This window comes from Simochromis diagramma, unplaced genomic scaffold (assembly GCF_900408965.1).
Source record: "Simochromis diagramma unplaced genomic scaffold, fSimDia1.1 OVJJ01000317.1, whole genome shotgun sequence".
Taxonomy (NCBI): Eukaryota; Metazoa; Chordata; class Actinopteri; order Cichliformes; family Cichlidae; genus Simochromis; species Simochromis diagramma.
In genome coordinates this window covers 3,783,876-3,804,991 of record NW_024386994.1, presented here as the reverse complement: position 1 = coordinate 3,804,991, position 21,116 = coordinate 3,783,876, and the positions used below count along the sequence as shown (strand labels likewise).

General features: G+C 41.3%; 2 protein-coding genes across 5 annotated transcripts in view; one reads left to right on the top strand and one right to left on the bottom strand.

Annotated features, from left to right (window-relative positions):
* LOC120739024 (tenascin-X-like) overlaps positions 1–21,116 on the top strand; it is an 877,833-nt gene that overhangs the window by 202,653 nt on the left and 654,064 nt on the right. The gene's annotated exons all lie outside the window — the stretch shown is intronic.
* The window catches only part of dnah2 (dynein, axonemal, heavy chain 2), a 60,317-nt gene continuing 40,888 nt past the window's right edge, over positions 1,688–21,116 (bottom strand). For all 4 annotated transcript variants that reach the window (XM_040040631.1, XM_040040633.1, XM_040040630.1 and 1 more), the window contains exons 61-88: positions 20,737–20,947; positions 20,423–20,539; positions 20,095–20,236; positions 19,675–19,844; positions 19,247–19,363; positions 18,949–19,113; positions 18,678–18,800; positions 18,340–18,488; positions 18,097–18,163; positions 17,453–17,603; positions 17,005–17,153; positions 16,706–16,839; positions 16,056–16,200; positions 15,724–15,923; positions 15,272–15,398; positions 14,908–15,094; positions 14,520–14,668; positions 14,095–14,278; positions 13,797–13,987; positions 13,455–13,646; positions 12,817–13,001; positions 11,975–12,203; positions 10,881–11,032; positions 9,377–9,491; positions 3,595–3,771; positions 3,251–3,325; positions 2,226–2,376; positions 1,688–2,041 (exon numbers count right to left, since the gene is read on the bottom strand). In XM_040040631.1, the coding sequence (XP_039896565.1) occupies positions 1,887–2,041; positions 2,226–2,376; positions 3,251–3,325; positions 3,595–3,771; positions 9,377–9,491; positions 10,881–11,032; positions 11,975–12,203; positions 12,817–13,001; positions 13,455–13,646; positions 13,797–13,987; positions 14,095–14,278; positions 14,520–14,668; positions 14,908–15,094; positions 15,272–15,398; positions 15,724–15,923; positions 16,056–16,200; positions 16,706–16,839; positions 17,005–17,153; positions 17,453–17,603; positions 18,097–18,163; positions 18,340–18,488; positions 18,678–18,800; positions 18,949–19,113; positions 19,247–19,363; positions 19,675–19,844; positions 20,095–20,236; positions 20,423–20,539; positions 20,737–20,947 (4,309 nt within the window). In that variant the 3' untranslated portion in view covers positions 1,688–1,886. The remainder of the gene's footprint in view (positions 2,042–2,225; positions 2,377–3,250; positions 3,326–3,594; positions 3,772–9,376; positions 9,492–10,880; positions 11,033–11,974; positions 12,204–12,816; positions 13,002–13,454; positions 13,647–13,796; positions 13,988–14,094; positions 14,279–14,519; positions 14,669–14,907; positions 15,095–15,271; positions 15,399–15,723; positions 15,924–16,055; positions 16,201–16,705; positions 16,840–17,004; positions 17,154–17,452; positions 17,604–18,096; positions 18,164–18,339; positions 18,489–18,677; positions 18,801–18,948; positions 19,114–19,246; positions 19,364–19,674; positions 19,845–20,094; positions 20,237–20,422; positions 20,540–20,736; positions 20,948–21,116) is intronic.

Below are 21,116 nucleotides of genomic sequence, written 5' to 3'. Positions count from 1 at the left end.
CATGTGCTCACCCCTCCATCTCCCACCCAACTAGAGACCACCAATGCACGCGCGCGCACACACACACACACACACACACACACACACACACACACACACACACACACACACACACACACCTAGGTCTGATAAAGAGGCTCTTAAACCTCGAGGAAGTCTGTGTTGGTCTTTGAGGGGGACAGTCCTTAATTCTGAATACAACCTTGAACTCAGCTTCCCCCCGCCCCCTCACTGGTTCCCCCTCTCTCATTACTGGAATCATTCTTCCTCCCAGCTTACTTTCTCCAGGGTCCCTTCTCTTGTTTTTCTCGCCCTCCCTTTCAGGAGTTTGGGCCGAGTCCTTTTCCAGTGGGGAAGTCCGGGGCTTCTCCCTCTCTCTCCCTCTCACAGCGCTGACTGACTCCAAACGTCTTGTCTGTGAAGCTTCATTAGAATTCATTTGTTTGAATGGGTTCATTTCTCCTTCACCCACTGCCCCCCCTCTCCTCCCCTTTTTTTTTCCAAGCTCGGGAGACATGCATATTAGCGTAAAAATGTCCTCTGCCTCACCTTGAGTAACTGCATTGTTTTCTTGCTTTTTATTTTTTTTACACCGTGGACACGTATCTGCATACGTGCATGCAAAAACAAGACAAATTTAATTTCTTGCACATTTCTATCAACATTATTTTGGTTTAAAGGTTGTAAAACGAACGCAATTGCTTCATATTTTCATGACTGTTAGAGCACTAAGTGTGAAAAAGCCAAGAAGGAATATATTATGACCTCCTCATAAACACTGGAAATATGCAGTGGAAAATATGTGAAGCATTTAGTACTACATTCACATATACACAGCCCGCTTAAGCCAATAACACAAACCATTCTAATCTGCACTAACCATTAAAATAAATTTGCAGGGTATGTGGAGGAATGGGGTCAAATCTTCCACTTAATAACTGTTCAAACCTCCTTTAGCAGAAAAGACAAAGGAGGATCGGACCTGCACAATGTTCAGAACAAACTCTGAACCATTACTTTATTCAAGACTGCTTCAGCAGGCCCACATTGTCGTGGTGTCTGGTGTTTCACAGCCTCTATATTGTGATAAACATACTATACAGTAAGACCTTTCAAACGTGGGGTCATCAGGTCACTTTGAGCTTCAGGGGAAGGATAGCCACTCTGGCCATGGCGGGGTAACAATAGCCCATTAGCCTTTTATGGCTGAGGGGTCAAAATTAGCAAAAATTTTTTGCTAATTTTGGATATACAGCTGAATCCAAACAGCCACTATTCCTTCCAATCATGCTATTCTGCTCATGCACTTACAGACCAGACCTGTCTACTTTTTAAAAAACGCATAAAATAGATGTAATAGCTCATCATGTTACCAAGGAATCCACTGAGCACACAGTCAAACGCTTACGTGACCCAACAGTCACTTGATCCAGATGTTACAAAGAAGTAGGTTTCCAGTAAGCGCTGATACCTCACAGTCGGAGATTTCCTGTGCATGTGTATGTAGACGGTGGTGTGTTAATGTGTGTGTTTCAGCAGGGTAAGAGGGGGTCAGCATGGAAAGACTGATGGAGGTCTGTGGAGAGGAGTGCACAGTCGGTCATTTTAAGAGCAGAGAGAAGAAAAAGGTAAAAAAAAGAAATAAGAGAAGGAGAGCTTCCAGAAATGTGTCTGACCTGCTTCAAAGAGTCAAAGAACGAGTCGAGCCCAGGTGTAAAATCCTACTTTATATAGAATTCACTTTACTGTAGAACTCACATTTGAAATCATTTCAGTCACAAAAACAGAAGATAAAAAAATAAAATAAGAACTACTACACAATGAATACCTGAACCTTGCACAGAAACAACGTTTTACAGTCAGTGTGTGCGTGATTGTTAAAGCCTTCAGTTGTCCAGGCTCATGAGAAGAGCAGTTCCTCTCTTGATCCAGTGCTCTGGAGTCACAGCTCCAGATTTAAGTTCAACGCCCACAACAAAAGACGCTCGGCCTGCCCCACCAGCACGCACCGGGTAGTAGTAACACGGACACAGGTACGTACCTTCACACAGAGACACACAACTGAGTCAGTGAAACCACAAAGCGGGACAGAGAACAAAAACAAGAACCCAAACTAAGCGATTTATGGATGAACATAATAACACAGGTGACAAAAAACCACATGAAAATAAATAAAGTGGAACATAAAAAAAAGTTTGTGAAACAAAGTAAGGGATTTCACTCACTCTTGGCCATCTTCTTGCGGTTTTCCACTGGTTTGAAGTGGATGGTGGGTATAGGACAGACCATCTGCATGGGTTTAGCTTCCACCAAACAGGAGTTGTTCTTGTCCCAACCCGCTCCCTCTAAATACAAACCTCTGACGAAGACTCCGTCCTGGAGGGGCCAAAGAGACAGGTATGGAAGGCCATGAGCAGGAAAACGTGGAAAGAACATGGATTATAAATAGGTAAAGGGGAGGGGGAGTGATATAAACACTCGCTTGGAGGTGACTTCTTGCATTAAAGAAAACATGACTAACAGCTCTGCCAAGGAATTAGATAATGAAATGAGGAGAGGAAAGAAGAGGGAAGAGGAGAGCTGCAGAAAGAAAGATGGATGGCAAGAGGTGGTGGTGTTTGGGTGGCGGGGGTTACAGAGAAGCTAGAGTAGAGGCAGAGAAAGAAGAATAAGAATAAAACAAGGGTGGCTCAGAAAGGAGGTGAATGGGAAGCAGTAGGTCATGAGAGAGAGAACATGGGAACACAAGAGTGGTACAGAGAGGACAGGAAAAAGGAGGGTGTGAAGGAGGAGAACAGAAAGGGGAGGCGGGGGAGAAACGGGAGAAAAAAATCATTTGGACAGAAGGAAAAAGAGTCAAAGCTAAAAAAAAAAAAAATGAGGGAAAACATCAAGTTAAGAAATGATAGAAGTGCAGACTGGCACTGAAAAATCAAAAAGAGAGAAAAGAGATCAGGGATAGAAATTAAATAATTACAATGTAAGAAAATATGACCAATCAAAACATTTTACATGATCTATAAAAAAACCCAAACATCTAAACGTGAGTGTATTTGAGGGATGAAAATAGAGATGCTGCTTTGAATGAAAATAGATTGTTCTGGGAAAAACACAACCAGTGTCTGAGTGAAGATGAAAGATGTGATGTAAAGCTGTAATGACAGCTGAAAGCTAATGGATCAGAAAAAGTAGCCCGGCGGCAGATTAGTGTCATTTTCTATACAATTTTAAGAAATACAATGTGTCTCACCTTTGGTGGGTAAAGGAGCTTGCTGTCATCTACAGTGGACACTATAAACTCCCAGGACAGCATGTCTACTGATATCTGCAGGGACACACAATAGAGTAGTTTTCATCAAATAAACACTGCGCAGCAAGCAAAGCAGGGTGTCTATATTATGTGTATTTTATGTGGTGTGAAATTTAATCTTCGCTGTTTAATCTTCAGTTTTGGAATCAGGATTCACTGGGTTCAGCTCACAAAACCGTCTGTTAAAACAAGCTGAGACACTCAAAAATATATGGCCATCAATCACAAAGTGAGCGGGATTACATAACCGTCTCCTGTGCGCATGTGGTTGTGTGAATGCTCACGTTGCGTTGTCGAGCTGATGACTGCAGAACAGCAGTGAGGAAACCGTTGGGAAAGGTGAAACCGGACAGCCAGAACAAGTTGGGGGGCTGGGTCGTCTGTGCCCAGCGTGCAAACTGATCGACTCGCTGGCAAAGATCCCTAGTCCACGCTGCCAGGGGTTTCAGTGAGGGGTATGCCTAGGGGAGAGGGTGGGTGTGAGAGACGATGAGTGAGACGTGGAAAATCTACAACCATTTCATGCTTCCAGCTGTTGGCAGCTACTCAAAACAGGAACAAGTTCTGTTCAGTGCAGTCACACTGAGCACTGATGGCCTGTAGGTCTCATTAGCACACGAAACTGAACTGGTGAGTGAGAATTGAGAAAATGTACAAGGATGTCTCAGCATGCTGGCATCTTCAAATCTCAACAGGAAAACCTTTACTTGCTTTGACTGATTTGATAATACATAAAGACTCGCTGGGACCTAAAAATAACTGACCAAAGCATAAAAGTGATTGTGATAATTGGTTTTATTATCGAATACATAAAAAGTAAGTAACAATGACCTGTTCTCATTTCCAACTCCACATATTTCTTATTAAACTCACCGGGACTCACTTTGCATGATTCACAATTCTAAATAATCACTGTTTCTCTTACACTGCAGCCCCTCGGTTCATCCTCTGTCTGAAACAAGCTGTTTTAGCTCCCTCAACCCTCCTTTAGACTGGCTGCCCCTCACAAAGCCACGGGTGGGTGGGCCTCCTGTGTTCACAGCTAGAGCTGTATGCCTGAAACGGCTCTATTATGGAACAGGAGCGCCACCTCCTCAGAAGTAGGAATTAGTGGTTGCATGGTGATTGGTTTGATTTTGATTTCTTTGCATTTGGCGACCGACTACAAGTAGTTGCAGCCACTAAATCTGAGATTTAACTCCAACCCACAGTGTTACTGGAGGCCAAGCTAATGCCATCCACGGTAAGCATCTGGCTAGACATCGTGTTTCTAAGATTTTCAGGGCCGAGTACAATAACCTCAGTTTAATCTGCATTTAGAAGCAGAAAATTTGAGGTCATCCAGGTCTTTATGTCTTTAAGACATTCCTGCAGTTTAACTAATTGGTGTGTGTTATCTGGCTTCATGGACAGATAGAGCTGGGTGTCATCTGCATAGCAGTGAAAATTTATGCTATGTCTTTTGATGATGCTGCCCAAGAGAAGCATGTATAATGTAAACAGAATTGGTCCTAGCACTGAACCCTGTGGAACTCCATAATTAACCTCAGTGTGTGAAGAGGACTCTCCATTTACATGAACAAATTGGAGTCTATTAGATAGATATGATACAAACCACTGCAGCGCAGTACCTGTAATACCTACAGCATTTTCTAATCGCTCTAATAGGATATTATGGTCAACAGTATCGAATGCTGCACTAAGGTCTAGCAGGACAAGCACAGAGATGAGTCCACTGTCAGAGGCCATAAGAAGATCATTTGTAACCTTCACTAAAGCTGTTTCTGTGCTGTGATGAGCTCTGAAACCTGACTGAAACTCTTCAAAGAAACCATTCCTCTGCAGATGATCAGTTAGCTGTTTGACAACTACTCTTTCAAGGATTTTTGATATGAAAGGAAGGTTGGAGATTGGCCTATAATTAGCTAAGACTGCTGGGTCTAGAGATGGCTTTTTGAGTAAAGGTTTAACTACAGCCAGCTTGAAGGCCTGTGGTACATAGCCGATTATTAGAGATAGGTTGATCATATTTAAGATTGAAGCATTCATTAATTAATTAATTCAAATTTTATTTGTGAAGAAATTCATGAAGCTATTACTAGTCAATGTTGAAGGAATTGTTGGCTCAACAGAGCTCTGACTTCTTGTCAGCCTGGCTACAGAGCTGAAGAGAAACCTGGGGTTGTTCTTATTTTCTTCAGTCGGTGACGCGTAGTAAGATGTTCCAGCTTTACAGAGAGCTTTTTTTAATAGAGCATCAAATTGGCTTTCCAGGCTAAATAATGATTTTCTAAATTAGAGAGACACCATTTCCTCTTCAGCTTATGAGTTATCTGCTCTAAGGTACACATTTGAGAGTTATACCAGTGAGTCACGTACTTAGAGGAGCTACATTATCTAGAGTTGTACACAGTGAAGAAGTAGAGATATTAACAAGATGATCAACATCAGTAGTGTTAAGCTGCTCTGCACCGTCTTGGCACAAGGCGTTGAGGAAGATAACAATGGATGAATTATATACTTAAACTTAGTTACAGCGCTTTCAGAAAGACATCTACTATGATGAAATCCATTTGCCACTGCTGTGTAGTCGATTATTGTAACGTTATTGGGAAATCATTAGACAAAAGAGGGTTTTCAGAGTCTACATGGATGTTAAAGTTACTCACCCACAATAATTATTTTATCTGAGCTGAGCTCTAAATCACATAAAAAGTCTGAGAATTCAGAAAGTCTGAGTAAGGCGGACGATAGATAACAACTGGTTTTCCAGTTTTCCAGCTAGGGTGGACAAGTCAGGCTTTCAAATGAATGTAAACTCTGCACAAGGCCTTTGGTTGATTACCAAGCTGGAGTGGACGATTTCTGCCACAAACCCCACCTGCGCTTCGATGATTCTAACAATTAGTATAACTCAGGGGCGTTGATATATTCATCATACTGTAACCAATCAACAAAAACCAATCAATTTGTTGATTAATGATTAAACTATAAAAAATAAACTATAACAATAACAATAAAAAGAGCTATATCCATTTTTCTGCAATCAAACCTCAAGTGCAACCAAACCTGGTCACCATCTTTGAAGGAATCATTTTAAAGACATCATGGCCTAACTATGATTTTGTTTAATGTGAGCATCCACAATTTTATATACGACAGAAAATAAGGAAAAGCATAACAGACGAACTGTTCCTGCATTAGTCATATCACTATTAGTCATATCCCCTCATATCCGTTTTTTTCAGTAGCTTATCAGTCATCTTATCTGCAGTAACATCAAACACAATGTGAAATACCAAACACAGCTTTACAAACAAAAATATCTGTATAATGAAAGGCGTGTCACGTATAAATTAATGCCTCAGATCCAAAGAATAAATGCTCGCGAACCACTTTTTCTGTCAGTCTACTCACTGATTTAAAAACCTTTTATTCAAAAGCAACAATTACAACAATGGGTTAGTGTGACAGACTCCGTCACAGTTCTCTATAATTTCAGAGAGTGAAAATAATCAAAACACGTGTGTTAGCTGTAACAGTAAAGATATAGCTGGAAAATGGCTCGTGCCTAGTAACTTTCCAAAACAATAAATATCAGCATGACTTAGTAATTCTCCATTTCAGAGGAACTAGCTATTAAACCTTTCAGCATTGTCACTGACGTTAAAGCCGCCATATCTGCCAAGAAGGGCTGTCATAGAGTAAAAAGACCAAACAGATGCCTAGGTTGAAGATGGGTGTAATAATTTCACTGTACAATACCATCTTAGCAACACTGATAAGCATCAATCTTATTGATATATGTTTCCCGTTGGCCCTCACGTTCACAGACGAGCTAAATGCTTTCAAAATGTAGGCTTCATGTCTGGAAAGCCACCAAGCCTTTATTGACAATATACAATTTAATGATTAATTTAAGATGTCTCTTAGGCGCACACACATTCATTATATGGTCGTCGCACATACGCACACAAATACAGGCAAAGGCTTGTGAGGAAACCAGATACAAAATGGCCGGAGACAGAGAGGCAGGCAGGCCAAAATTAAAGCCATGAGTCTGAGAGCTCAGAACTAATGACAGGCTGCTATGCCAAGGAGGGGCGGAGAAGAGAGGGATGGAGGGACGGAGGGATAAATAAGCAGGACACTCTTTGAGGGGCTGTAGTTGCTGCCTGGATCAGATGAAGCGTGACGAGAAAGAAAGAGAGCAGAATGGAGGTAATACTTCCAACATATAAACAGGAATGAGATACAGACGATGAAGAATGGAGGTGGACAATGACTGAACTAGTGCACAAAATGAGAGCAGGAGGAAAAAGAGTAAGCCACAACTGAAGTGAAAAGACCAAGAGATGAATAAAAAGCCAGGAATGGGAAGAAATATAAGGAGAGTCGTCAGGTTTACAAGTGATCAGCAGAACAGAGGCGCTCAGCTGGAGGCAGCAACTCTAATAGCTATCCAATGCTCCTATAAAAGGAAATAGATACACACACACTTGCACAGACACATACGGTATATTGAGCTGTATTAAGCTCCTGGCTAGAGCACAATGAGCTCAGGGTCTTTTTAGGAAAGTGGAGCAGGCCTTGGAAGGTTTACTTTGCTTATTACACTACGATTAGTTCACAGACACTGGCTTTGTTTGGCTGCTGAAGCCCGAGGTATGCTCCACCTGACTAACAGCCTCTCACAAATGCACCCATGAGCAAAAACACATACATGCATACATACATGCTTTTCATCCACAGCTCTAAGTCAGACACTTGGATATAAACATGAACTGCCCTTACTGACCCTTGTCAGTGGACACACACAAACACACTCTAAACACACACACCGACACTCCCTTGTAGTCAGAAGCCTTTCCAGCCTCTTGACCTGGGCTGACAGCACCCTGTGTTCTCTCCCCACTGTAAAGAGAGGTCCAGTGATAATGAAGCCAGAATGGAGCATTTGGACAGAATCACAGCTGGAATACAGCCAGAGCCACACTGAGCCCATCTGTGTGTGTGTGTGTGTGTGTGTGTGGACAGACCAGAACAATAAATGTATGTCTGCGTAGCCAGGCAGGGTGACGGATAAATACACATTTAATAACAGACCAGTGAGTGAGCACAGAGACAGGCATGCAGCTGTTTCAGTGGCTCAAAGCAGATTAGATCCGTGCTGATCGGATCACAATCACAGGGATCAATATGTGATATGAGTGCAGAGCAGACATCTGAAGGGCCTCTGTCAAGCAGCAACACACCAAAGGAATCTGTGGTAACTATCTCAGGGAGAGGAAGGCTTAAAATGCAGATTAAATCAGAATATGTAATGGAAAAATAAACACAGCGCTCTGTCAGTATTGAAATATTATCTGCGACCCTTATTCAGAAATGCTTGGTCAGTGCTTGATTATACAGTACAGCACGGCCAAACCAAAGAAAAGTTACATTTCTCTTCACAGTATGCCTTTAATCACGCATTCTGCTACTCCTTTTCAGTTTTACTTCAGTTCTGATTCAGCAAAATCTTCTTTGGCTTTTCATGTGTGCCCAATTTTCCAATAAGTAGCTTTCTCAGCACTATTGATCTTAGCAGTCCATCCTCGTTGTAGTCTGTCTGTCAACTTTATGAAGTAAGATAATCAGAAAGTACCACATGCAGTTTCACATCTGTCATGACTTAGAACGTGTGCTTCACACATAGGACGTGTGAGTGCATCGATTTATTTTTAAACAGTGAGAAGCCGCCTCATGCAGCTGAGAAAAGATAAGCAGTGAATGCACATTAAGACAGTGGAGCATATTTGGGTTAATGTTTTTGTAACCTCAATGAACTTCTAGTCTAGAAGTCTAATCTCATAACAGGTCTTTGCATTTCTACAACCCCAAAAAACGGACCCACAGTTGAAGAAAAGTGCATTTGATAATCTACGGTGTTCTTGTTGAGCTAGCAGAGACATATACAGAAGAATACATCTGCATAAGGAGACTGACCCAAGAAGGATCAGTAAAGGATCATAACTATCCTGCACTGGTAGCTGTAATAAACTGTGTGCACGTGTGTGTTTGCACCTTCTCCCACAGCGATGGTACACGGGCATCATGGATACAGTTGAAGATCTCCTCCAAGCTGGGTGACATCACTACTAAGCCTTTGATCCCTTTCTCCAGTTCCACCAGAGATGATCTAAAACACAAACATACACAGTTACAGTAAAACTGTGTCAACTGTGACAAAATGTGTAAAACATAGCATTGAGCCTTTTGAAATTACTCTTCTTCTTGCACATAAGCACAAGAGCAGGATGGTGAAATCCAAACCGCGTCTAGGACAGAAACAACCGTGCTGTAATACTAACGCAGCTTCAGCTGGGAAAGCTGCAGTGACAGCATGCTAACACAAAGCTAGCCAAGAACCTAGACTGATGTTAAAGTTGAGCGCATGCTGAACCCAACTCAGCACGCAGAGCCTGAACTTTAGCAGGTAACAAAAGGAGTGATAAGAAGTCAGGCTTGCAGCGTTGTAGCATCCATTTCTATCTGTCTACAGTAGAATCACTTTAAGTTGTCTTTGGCTGGTTTTCAACTTTGCTTTGTGTTGTTGGCTTCGTGTTTATATGCAAACACTAAAAGAAAGATGCCCCTGAGTCCTCATTAGGATTTGTGCTGGTACATGTAACTGTCATCTAAGGTTTATTTTGTTAACTGGTAATTATTCTGTAAACTGATCTGAAACACATCGTCTCATAATGACAAAGCAATGTAATGAGTAACGCAATTAATTACTTTTTCTGGTGAGTAATCACGTAATGTACTTTATGTTACTTTTAAGACAAGTAACGAGTAATGTGTAATACATGACTTTTCTTTTGGAATAACGGCCCCAGCACTGCCTAAAACACATCTAGGATTATTAGCGCTCTGCGACAAGACCACACCATGTTATACTTAAGTTATTCTATTAAGTGCACAACTTTCTGTTATTGATTTGTCTTTAACAACACTGGTAAATGGACTGATACCTATACAGCACTTTTGTACTCAACCACATTTATATTGCACTTCATTCTATGTGTTTTACTACTTCCCACTGCTTAACTGTTCCACATAGACTGACTCACACTGATGCATGCATCAGGAATTCAGGATTAGTACGCTTTAGCTCCTGAGCCACAACATTAAGTTAAAAATAGAAATAAATAGCATTGTTTTATAACTTAAAAAAATATGAATAGCTGACCCAGCCAAAAATAAATATGAATTTCTGCTTTTTAAATTTCTGTTATTGTCTTAAAACTGGTACAGAGGCTAATTGGAAGGAGTGAAAATCAAAAAAATCAAACACATGAGAGAAAGCACTTTTGTTAGCAGGGTCTGAATTATTCAGTGAAAATAAAGTGCAATTATTCAGCTGTGAAACTGCACAATTTTAGCCTCAGATTTGTTTTTCTACCTGATGGCATATGACACCTACATTTAACTCATTTGAAACTGTAGATTTACACATCAAGGTACAATAAAACAGCCACACACACACACACACACACACACACACACACACACACAGAGTTCATACTTAATGGTGCTCAGCAGAGAGTTGTATCTCTGGATCTCTTGCAGCAAGACCACATTAAGGGGTGATGGGTTGTCCAACAAGAGGGTTCTCGTGCCCTCGCATTCAATGTATTTTGGGATCTTTCCACGAACATCTGTCAACAGCTCTAATACCTAGAAACACAAATAAAGCAGATATAACAGGTTCATTCCCAATAGTAAAATACACACTCCAGGAGAACCAATATAAAAGTGGTGATAATGAGATTTTACCAATTAGACTGTTCACACTACTATAAAACTACAGCATTTAAAGCACAGAGACAAACTGCCAATACCTCCAAGAAGGATCCTAAGAGATAATGTGCCTTTAACTTGACTTTAAACAAAGCAGAAATAATAAACAGAGCCATATCTGAAAGCAAATCCATGCACGGGTGATTAGATATAATCAGATCCATCAACATTCAAAAGCAGCAGCTAAGTGGGACCAGCATGTGGGACTTGTGTTAGAAGCAATTTAAAGTTGTGATAAATGCTCTGATCTTGATCTTGCACCACAACAGCACTCTACTAATAACTAACAGAACACAGTTTTTTTTTATTTAATTTATTAAAAACAAAAAACCCCAAACAAACAGTATAATGTCCTAATAACACAGTTTCAGTTTTACAGAATACAAACCTTCTGAGTGCTTTCCTTAAACTTCAGGGTGAAGCATAAGCCATAAAGCACAGATTCCCAGATCTGTATCTTATTACACTGATGACTGTTAGCCAGTGTTATGTAACTATATGGATGTCTAAGCATTGCTGGGAAGAAATCTGTCAAATATGGCTGTCTGGAGTCACGCAGACAGCATTTTTCAAGCAATTACTAACCATTAACTGGAAAAAAGAACACTACATTTCCCACGTTCTACTACACATACTTTTAAAGAGAGATGATGCCATTCAGGCTATACGGCCCAGTACACTGATTAACTGTTAAGCCCAGCGTTAAAAAACAAAACAAAAACAAAACAACTTTACTCAATATGCACATTATTACATTTTGTAGTTTCACTCATAGAGTCATCCCTGTTCTCTCCTCCTCCCAACTTGTTTCACCCTCACCTTATCTTCTCTACTACCCCCAGCAGCAGTCTTGCTGGTAACCTGGGGCTGCAGGGAGAGCAGGGTGTCAAACACTGTCTTAGTCTCAGCGATCTGGCTTGCAATGTCAGCATTAGGGTGCTGGCCAAATAGTTCTGGATGCTCTGTGGATGGCATCCTGTCGATATATTCCTTGTATAAAGCCTGGGAACCGTCACGGGGGATGTAATAGTTGGTTAAAGTTGATAACCTGACAGAGAAAAAGGGGTTAATAATTATATATATATTATATAAAATGCCCATCAGCATAATAACAGTGCAAAAAAGACAACATCATCATAATACATATGATAAGATTAAGTGTTCTGTTGGGAGCAGCAACATGAAGTGGTAGTAATTTCCTGTGCTTCAGATTGCCTCAACACATTAGCAAACAATCGTTCTACAACTACTCCTGTGTGAATGGAGCACTTAAGGTTTGTATTCTAAGCCTCAAAGATTTCACTTGATATTTATCTAAGGAGAAATCTGAGTCTTTGGGTAGAAATGATAGAAACACACAATTTGTGAAGCCAGTAAATAAACAGAGTAAGAGATCTTGACAGCACTCAGTGTATCTGCTTTTCTTAAGAAGTGATGACCTTGCTGTCCTCTTGGTGGTGCTAGCACTCTGTGAGCAAAAAGGTGCTTCAGAAAGTCTCAGTTTGAAGCAACAGTTTGCATCAAATATGGGAAATGTTTAGGCATCGGTACTTCTGCAAAAGTGCTTTTGTTTACCAAAACATATTTAAATTATTAGCACAGTGCACTGGTTTGAAGCAGTTACTAGTATACTTGCATTAGCACACTGAATAATATCTTACTTGAAGAATGGCTGGTTTATGACAGCGTCACAGAAATAGTCATTGATGTATGTGGTCAGAAGACGTCTGTCCCAGTCATCGGTGACGTGACCTCCATAGTTGACCCCAGCAATGAGGTACTTGAGTGCATCCCAGGGAATCTCCTCATAATCATTCAGGTACAGACTGAGCAGTTTCTCACTCACCTGGGAAGTATTAAGACAAAGAGCTTAACAGACTGGGTTTGAAATCTGACACAACACATCAAGGACAAGTGCAAAACTCTCTGGTGCAGAAAGAAAAAAGAAATGTTAATGAATCAGTCTCACACACCTGAACTAAGTTCTTGTGATTTGCATTTTGTTGTACTTTTGTTTACTACATTATTGTTCTCTGACACAGGAGAGCATTGTGTTGTTAGGAAAATAAAATCAACTACCTGCATACTTATTATTAATTACTCTAAATGGCTTTAATAAAGACAGCACATACATTTATCCTAATCAATCAATCTTTTTCTTTACATACAAAACCATGTGATCTTCACTACATCAATCAGCAGATGTAAACACAAACATTATTACTGCACTAAACATTTGTTTTTCTGTCCTTTCCAATAGCTGTCACAGTTTTTTTCCTGTATCAAATGAATCTCTCACCTCAAAGTCAGAATCATTAAAGCCATACACAATGTTCCAGCCCATCTGTAGAAACTTCTTCCTTTCCAGAAGGATGCTGTGGAAAAAGCAGAGGGAGAAGAGGAGCTTCCTGTAGAACGCGGGTTTATTGCAGCTGTTGAATTGAGCTTCTGTCACCAGCTGGTAAAGACGCTTCATGTTGGCTTTAACACCCTGAGAAAGAGAACGGGAAGTGTTAAGAGTTTAGAGCTTATAGTTTCAGTTACGTGTAGCGTGTATGTAGTGACAAGTAAAACTCACACATACAAGAATGTATATATTGTATGGCTGTAGTGACACAAAGCTGTGTCTGTGAGTGTGTACCTTCGGTGGTTCAGTGGTCATCTTGATGCCAGCCTGCAGGATGGTAATGGGAAAATCAGGGTGTGGTGAAGAACTGAGCCAGAGCCTGAAGTCTGGGTGGGGCTTCTGCAGTTGTAGCTGCTTAATCAGCTTGTCCAGCTCAGGCATCCATGACAGAGAGAGGTGACAGTTGGCCAGGAACACCCAATGACCTGAAAGAGTCAGTTCAGTTTAGTTCTACGTGTAGATTCCTATTTGAGTAATCAGACACGGTGATCGTTAAAAAACAAACAAACAAACATAGCAACTGGTCTAGCACCGTTCTTAATGCCCTCCTCTATCATGCTCTTGGCAATGGGAGCCTGTCCCTGGCCCAGAGACAGAGCCTGGAAGTGGTTGCTCATCCCAGAAGCCTCAGCTAGCTGCAGCAGAGCGCCTGTAGGGTCCACCCCGGGAGACAGAACAAAGATCAGAGGAGTACAGCTAGTTGATTCCTCCACAACCTAAGGAGAAGACAAAGATGGCACATTCATCAAAAAAGCTGGAAGAGAGTGAGACGATTTAAAAAAAAAGGCAACTTACTTGACACCTAACAGTAACTCTGCAATGGGATTTTTGGAGATTTTGACACTTCAAGCAAAAATTCAATTGCAACTAGAAAAATTATATTAACAAGAATCCAAACCTTTAATCATGATACTTGGAAAAATATCAGGAATTAGTTTAAAAAGACCTGAAACTCACTGATTTCATGTCGAGTACAGGTGGTTCCACAAAGCGAGAGCCGAGGTGTTTAATGATGAAGGAGGTAATGCAGAAAGAGACACGGTCGGGACGCATAGCACGCACTATCAGCATTTTCTGGAACTCATTACACTTACTCTCCCAATCACCTAAAGGGGGAAAAAATGTAAATCTGTAATTATACAATTTAGTAGGAGTGATGCATAAAGACAAGAAGAAAAACAAATTGTCAAGTAATTAAAACTGTTGCACAGCAGTAAGAAAAAGCTGACTTTCTTGCACATCAGTTCACCCGGCCTCTCAGGAGAGCACGCTCAGTCAGTTTGCTCACAGTGAGAAGACTTTCCTCCATAAGAACAAAAATGTACCCTCTATAGCACATTCAGACCTGGAAGTGGAGCATTCTCTGGCTCAGAGCTGGTGAACCAAACGTTCCAGTCTCGAGAGGATTGTTCAAAGGAGGACACGATGCCACGGAAGCCGGGCAGCTTATCCAACTGTGTGATGTTGTCCCAGCTGGAGTCTGCCAACCAGCTGGTAAATGGGTTATCCATCTGCCCCTTCTTATCAAGAACCTACAAGCATCAATCAGTCAATCATCAGTCAGTAGTCTAATTATCTCATCAATATAGGATATATAGCATATACTAAACACACTCATACACCCTACAGGTCTTTTTGAGGGATATTAGCAAATCTACTGGTGAGGAAAGCTTTTACCATCAACAATGTGTCTGTTCTGTTTTTCTTACAATTCCACCTCGAAGCAAGAAGTTATACTGATCCATGTTGAGTTTTCCGGCCACCTCCAGAATTTTGGCACACATCTGGAAGCTGAAGAGCAGCTTGTGAGCCTCAAACAGACCACGACACGTGTACCTGCCCAACACAAAACCACGCGTTAGGAAGACTCACCAGGATACAGCAGCAGTAGCAAATGATGAAGTGTAAGTTTCTGATTAATTATATCAAAATCTTACAACTGATGGAGATTCATAGTTTAATGCAGATCACATAATCAGTACCAAAATCATACAGGTGTACAGATCTATCTTTCCACAGCAAGTTCAGATACATATTACATGGCCAGTGTGCAGCATATCACTACATCAGCTCGCTCTTTTATCAAGTAGAACTGTTTATTTATGCATCGTATACATCATGTAACACACAGAAGCAGACGTGATTTCAAAACAATGCTTACTTGTACACTGCGTATGTGTGATAATCATTGAGGTTGGTGATCCTCTCCTCCAGCTTCTGGCTGCGCTTGCTCTTTTCTATGCTGAGGTTAAACAGGTTAATGTAGGCATCCAATGAGAACTGGTACATGGGGTCAATGCGGCCCATGTCACTTAGAATGAAGAAGAGAATAGAGGCTCGCTCAGCACATGGACGGTAGGCCTGTCAACACAAAAATATTAAAGGCTTTTTATTATCATTTCCAAACAGCATGCAATAATAAAGAAATGCTACATTTACTGTAAGACCAAGCAAAGGAGGACAATCCCCTCTGCCGCTCTCCTGAGACCTGACCTCTCTTGCAGAGTCGATCTTGAGCTCGGTCTGTTCACTGCTTTCCAGCTGTTTTGAAACTTCAGTGGCTGTCACTTTGGATGCCTGCAGGGTGTTTACCAGCTGCACATCGTCCAGCAGCGAGCCAGTTGACTCATTCAGCAGTCTGGTAGAACAGACATAAACATACAACAATAAAAATAAAACAACCCCCCAGCCCAAATACAAAAACCTGCTCTCATTCATGGGTAGAAAACCATCTCATTCCTTGGAAAGAATTTCCTTTCGAGCTTTCGAGAACTGCATGGCTGAAAACATGAGTGATCACCATAACAAGGTGATATGCACAACTTGTGATCTTTAAGATATTAATATATATATACTGTATATAGATATTTAATGCTGGGTAGGGTCTTAATCAGTTGCTCTTTCTCAAAGTACTTTTTGCCTGAAGTACTAATAAGAGAATAATGGAAGTTGACACTTTTTCCGTTCCTTTATATAATCCCTGGTTCTTATGGAGGTACAGTAGGCATGGCTACTTTAACAAACATGTTATAATTACTATTACTGGTACAGCTGGTGGTAATAAAAGACTGGATCTAAACTGAACATTGTCCATTATGTGAGGAAAATATTGATGAAGAAGGACAAAGGTCAATGTTTGAAACCTGAGAATCTCATCCTCCAGGTCCTGCAGGCTCTTCTTGCCAGAGGCAATGCTAATCACCAAAGAGTCTTTCTGCTCTTCCAGCTCTGGACGCTCTTTACGCACCACAATTCCCAGTAGCTGGGCTTCTAAACCCTGTGTGCATGCATGCAAAATACACAAAAATCCCAGTGACAGGTAAATTAAGACGACATCTAATACCTGAAACTGCATATAGACAAAAATTAGGAGTTATATGGAGTTATTAAGTAGCCAGAACATACAGAGGACACATATGGTTTCACAGACATGCATGCTCACCTGCTCCTTAACAGCAAAGTTTACTATAGTGGTCATTGCAGAAATCTCCGGGGTGTAGTGGGGATTAGACAGCTTGGTGGTGATATAGAAGCAGAACTCAGCACTGTACTCCACCTCCTTATCACCCAGCTTCAACAGCAACCTGCCGCCTGCAAACACGCAGACGCATAAACATAATGAATTCATATCCATCCATCTATCCAGTGTCCTCCACCTGTCCTAGAGGCACACTCACATTCATTTAGAATTATAAATGAACTTAACCCCATGCGGTCTTTAGACTATGGGTGGAAGTACCCTTGCAGACACAGGGAGAACATGCAACTCCAGACAGAAAAGTCTCCACCTGGATTTGAAACCACTCAAACAGGTAAAAATTTATTTCACCAGCTGCTATTTTAAAGTGTGACTTTGCCTATGTGTGCGTGTGCATGCATTTGCATCACACCTATGCGTGTCAGGGACTTGTTGAGAATTGGGTTGAGAGAGGGGTCCAATTCCTCCTGGACATTCTGCAGCAAAACAGGATTCCCAAACTGGATGGCATTCTCCAGCACCCGCAGGTAGTCTGGCATTTGAAAATCGATTACTTTGAGACCCTGCGAGTTTGGCAGATAAGAGACAACAACAACACAGCCTGTCAAACACAAAAACATACCAACAGCCTCAGAAATAATTCCTCATTCATAATCATTAAAAATGTATTTCTTTATATTTATAAACTCATCTGAGTTGAGATTTTTAAATGTCAGTGAAGTTCATCTTATTTGCTTTGTAAAAAGTACTGGCAGGCAGTCTTCATAGGTTCAGTAATTACTTGAGGGGGATCATGAGTATGTTGGCGCAGTGAATTTGAGATGAGTTGTGATAGTCTCAGAAAAGTAAAAGGTCAGCTCAAATAAGGGAAATGCATTGCTACCAGGCACGGCAATAAAAATGAAAGAAGAGAGAGGACAGTTAGAGTTAATGAAAATGTATCTACTAAACCTTTATGGGCAGTCAAACAAAGTTTAGTAATGTATTTTGAGTTATATTTGAGGATGTAATGTTCCCACCCAGCACTTGGTGGGAAAGAAAGAACCCAGTTCTTACCCTTGATAGCTCCATCTTTTTAATCCACTTCAAAGCTTGGCCTTGAGGGTCCACCATCAGTGGCCATCTTGACAAAAAGAGCAGAGAAAGATATAAGAAGTTGTATTTACACCTTCACACATGGTTTGTAAAATGTAAAACATACATGCACAACTCTAAATCCAGAAAAAAAACACATAAAATGAGATTCTCCAAAACTAATAATAATAAAACTTATAATAAGATACCGAACGATGCACTGACCGGTTTCCACGGGTGACTATAATTCCGTTCTCAGTAGAAAAAGCATCAGTGGGCAGGCCCTGGATGTTCCAGTCTCTCACCACTGTGGGTTTGGACATAAAAACTGCAAAACTGAATCCTGGTGTACATGCGATCCCTAAGCCCTTTGCCTGAAAAGAGTGTAAGCAGATACAGAAAGAGAGAGAGAAGAAATAAAAAACAAGAAAAATAAAAGAGTACAGCAAACATAACATGGGTCATTCAATTTTAAGAGGGCATTTTTTTCTTAGACGTTCACTAGAAGTTTACTGCACAATAGGATTTACTGGGTGTTTTAACAGTGTGTTTGGCTGCCTGACCTCCTTCATCCAGATTTGAAGCAACTCCTCTCTATAGTTGGAAAGGAAGGGGCCCATGTATGAGAGAAAAGAAGCTGCCAGCAAACAGTCTCCCACCAGATACCCCATATTTTCTTCAAGGCCCTGAAAAACACACAGATTTGGATTACATAAAGATGAATGTGGGTTTTTATGTTAAGTATTGTTCTTTGCCATATTTTAAGTAGTATTTTAAGTTTAGACAGGTGAGTGGGTATGTGTGTGTGTGTGTGTGTGTGGGGGGGGGGCGTACAACAACTCTCTCCTCCCAGCGGACCCTCTCTCCAGCAAGTCCAGTCACCAGTTTGCCAGCACGGTCCAGTTTCACCTCCATCTCATCTGATTTCTTCCTCAAACTCTCCTTCATGGCCAGTTTGTCACTGTGCTGCTTTTTCAGCTGCTCCAATTTTTCCCCCAACTGCTCACAAACACATGCAGATACAGAACGATTATAATAATGGAACGCCATTATTCTCTTTTGCAAACTGAGCTCTCATCAATCAAACGCTTATATCTGTCTGGTGGTTCCATGATGTACTGGTTCTTCATACCGCTCGTAGTTTGTTTTGAGCCTCGGCCAGCGCGGCCTGCTTCTCTGCTAGCTGGGCCATGGCAGCATTCAGCTGGGCACGCTTTGGTTCTACTACCCTGTAGACACGACCGTACACCTGGAAAAACCATATAAACATTCATGGATTTAGTTTTGTCCCAGACTTTTTCTCTTCATATGTAACGAAGCTTCTTTTTTGTTACTGTTCTCATATTCTACTTTCTTGGGCATGTGCTTTCTTCTTTTGCTGTAGTGTGCTTAACCTGCACTGTGGATGACAGTGTCTTTTGTTTATCTACAATCCGTTATATATCGCCATGTTTAACTATAACCAACTACCACTTACCATATGCTAGCAGGTCCACGGTGACTATTGTTATTTGTAAGTATGTTTAAAAGTGTGTGTGACCGTGTGTAGCGACCTCTTACCTCCATGGCTCTGACCCACATACAGAGTGACTTGGCAGCCAGCGATACTTTGCCGATGATCTCTGGCTGGAAGTCCACTTGCTTGCAGTACAGGCCAATCTTCTTCAAAACACGGTCTGATATATTATCTTTGTCAAAATGAACCAATGTTTTGATGAAGTTGCCCTCACCTGCCAGAGACACATGACAGTCAGTTAACAATCAATTGCTGTATTAAAGATGAAAAAGAATGAGTACATTTAACCCCTAATATAACATCTACAATCACCCTTTTTCCTCAAAAAAGCTGATTGTAACTGCGGACTGTAATTCTCTGGTTGTGCTGTACTCATTTTCACTACACTAGAGTTTTGCCTGTTATTTCTGTTCTTTTGCCAAACTCTCTCTTCAATTAATTTCTGCACTGCTGCTGTCGCTCACCCAGCTGTCTCTTGGCTTCTGCCCAGGTTGGCTCTTTCTCCAGAAGGGTCATAACAGCATGCATCACTGTCTCCACCAGTGCAGGAGGACGGCCGTATGATTTGATCTCTGTCATGTCCTTCTTATTCAGAGACTCCAGAGCCTATGTGCAAAAACATCAACGTGTGGTTGTTAGAAGGCTCAGTCGTGTGAAAATCCAATACAAATAAGACATAAAACACATGCCGAGTGGTACTCGTAGCAAATTACTCACCAAACCAGACAATATAATGAACAAAGTAAGCGCATACATGTTATTCCATGAGAGCAGTCAGCGGGACAAACATACCTTCATGGCTTCTTCCAGGGCAGGCAGGGCCTCGTCCAGGTCTCTCTGTGCATTCTCAGCCATGGCTTTACACTGCAACTCTTCTGCCCCGATTTTCTCATTTTCATCACTCACCGTCTGAATGCAAGCACACATGTGAGTTCAACTGTTATTATTTATTCCGTTTTTTCAGTAACAATCTACCACATAACATTTCAAAAAAATCAGTTTTCAGTTTTAATTCAAAAGGATCTTTAGGTGACTCGTGGAAGTAACCCACGCAAATATTACTTCAATCTCTGCAGTGAGTTATGTTCATGTACTGTAGCACATACCTTCTGTTGGCTGTCGGCTTCTTTCTTTTGTTGCACAATGACGGACAAATATTCATCACACTGTTTCTGGAACTCGGCAACCTGCTTTTTGGCCTCCTCGAGCTCTAGAGACATGGCCTCCACTTTCTCCCTCGTTTCACTGATTTTCAGAAGGCCGTTACGCAGCTTGCTCACCTGCTCTCCCAACTCACCGCGTTTCTCCGCCAGCAGTCTGGATCGGCACAAACACATTCGCAAACAGAAGCCCGACAAGCTGCTTTTAACAGAGATGCGCATTTAGGGAATGGAACGGGCAAGCAGAGCTATTTAACCACCAAGGAAGCGCAGTAGAGAAGAGTCAGACAGACTGCAACTGTAAATACCCTCAAACTCATAACCTA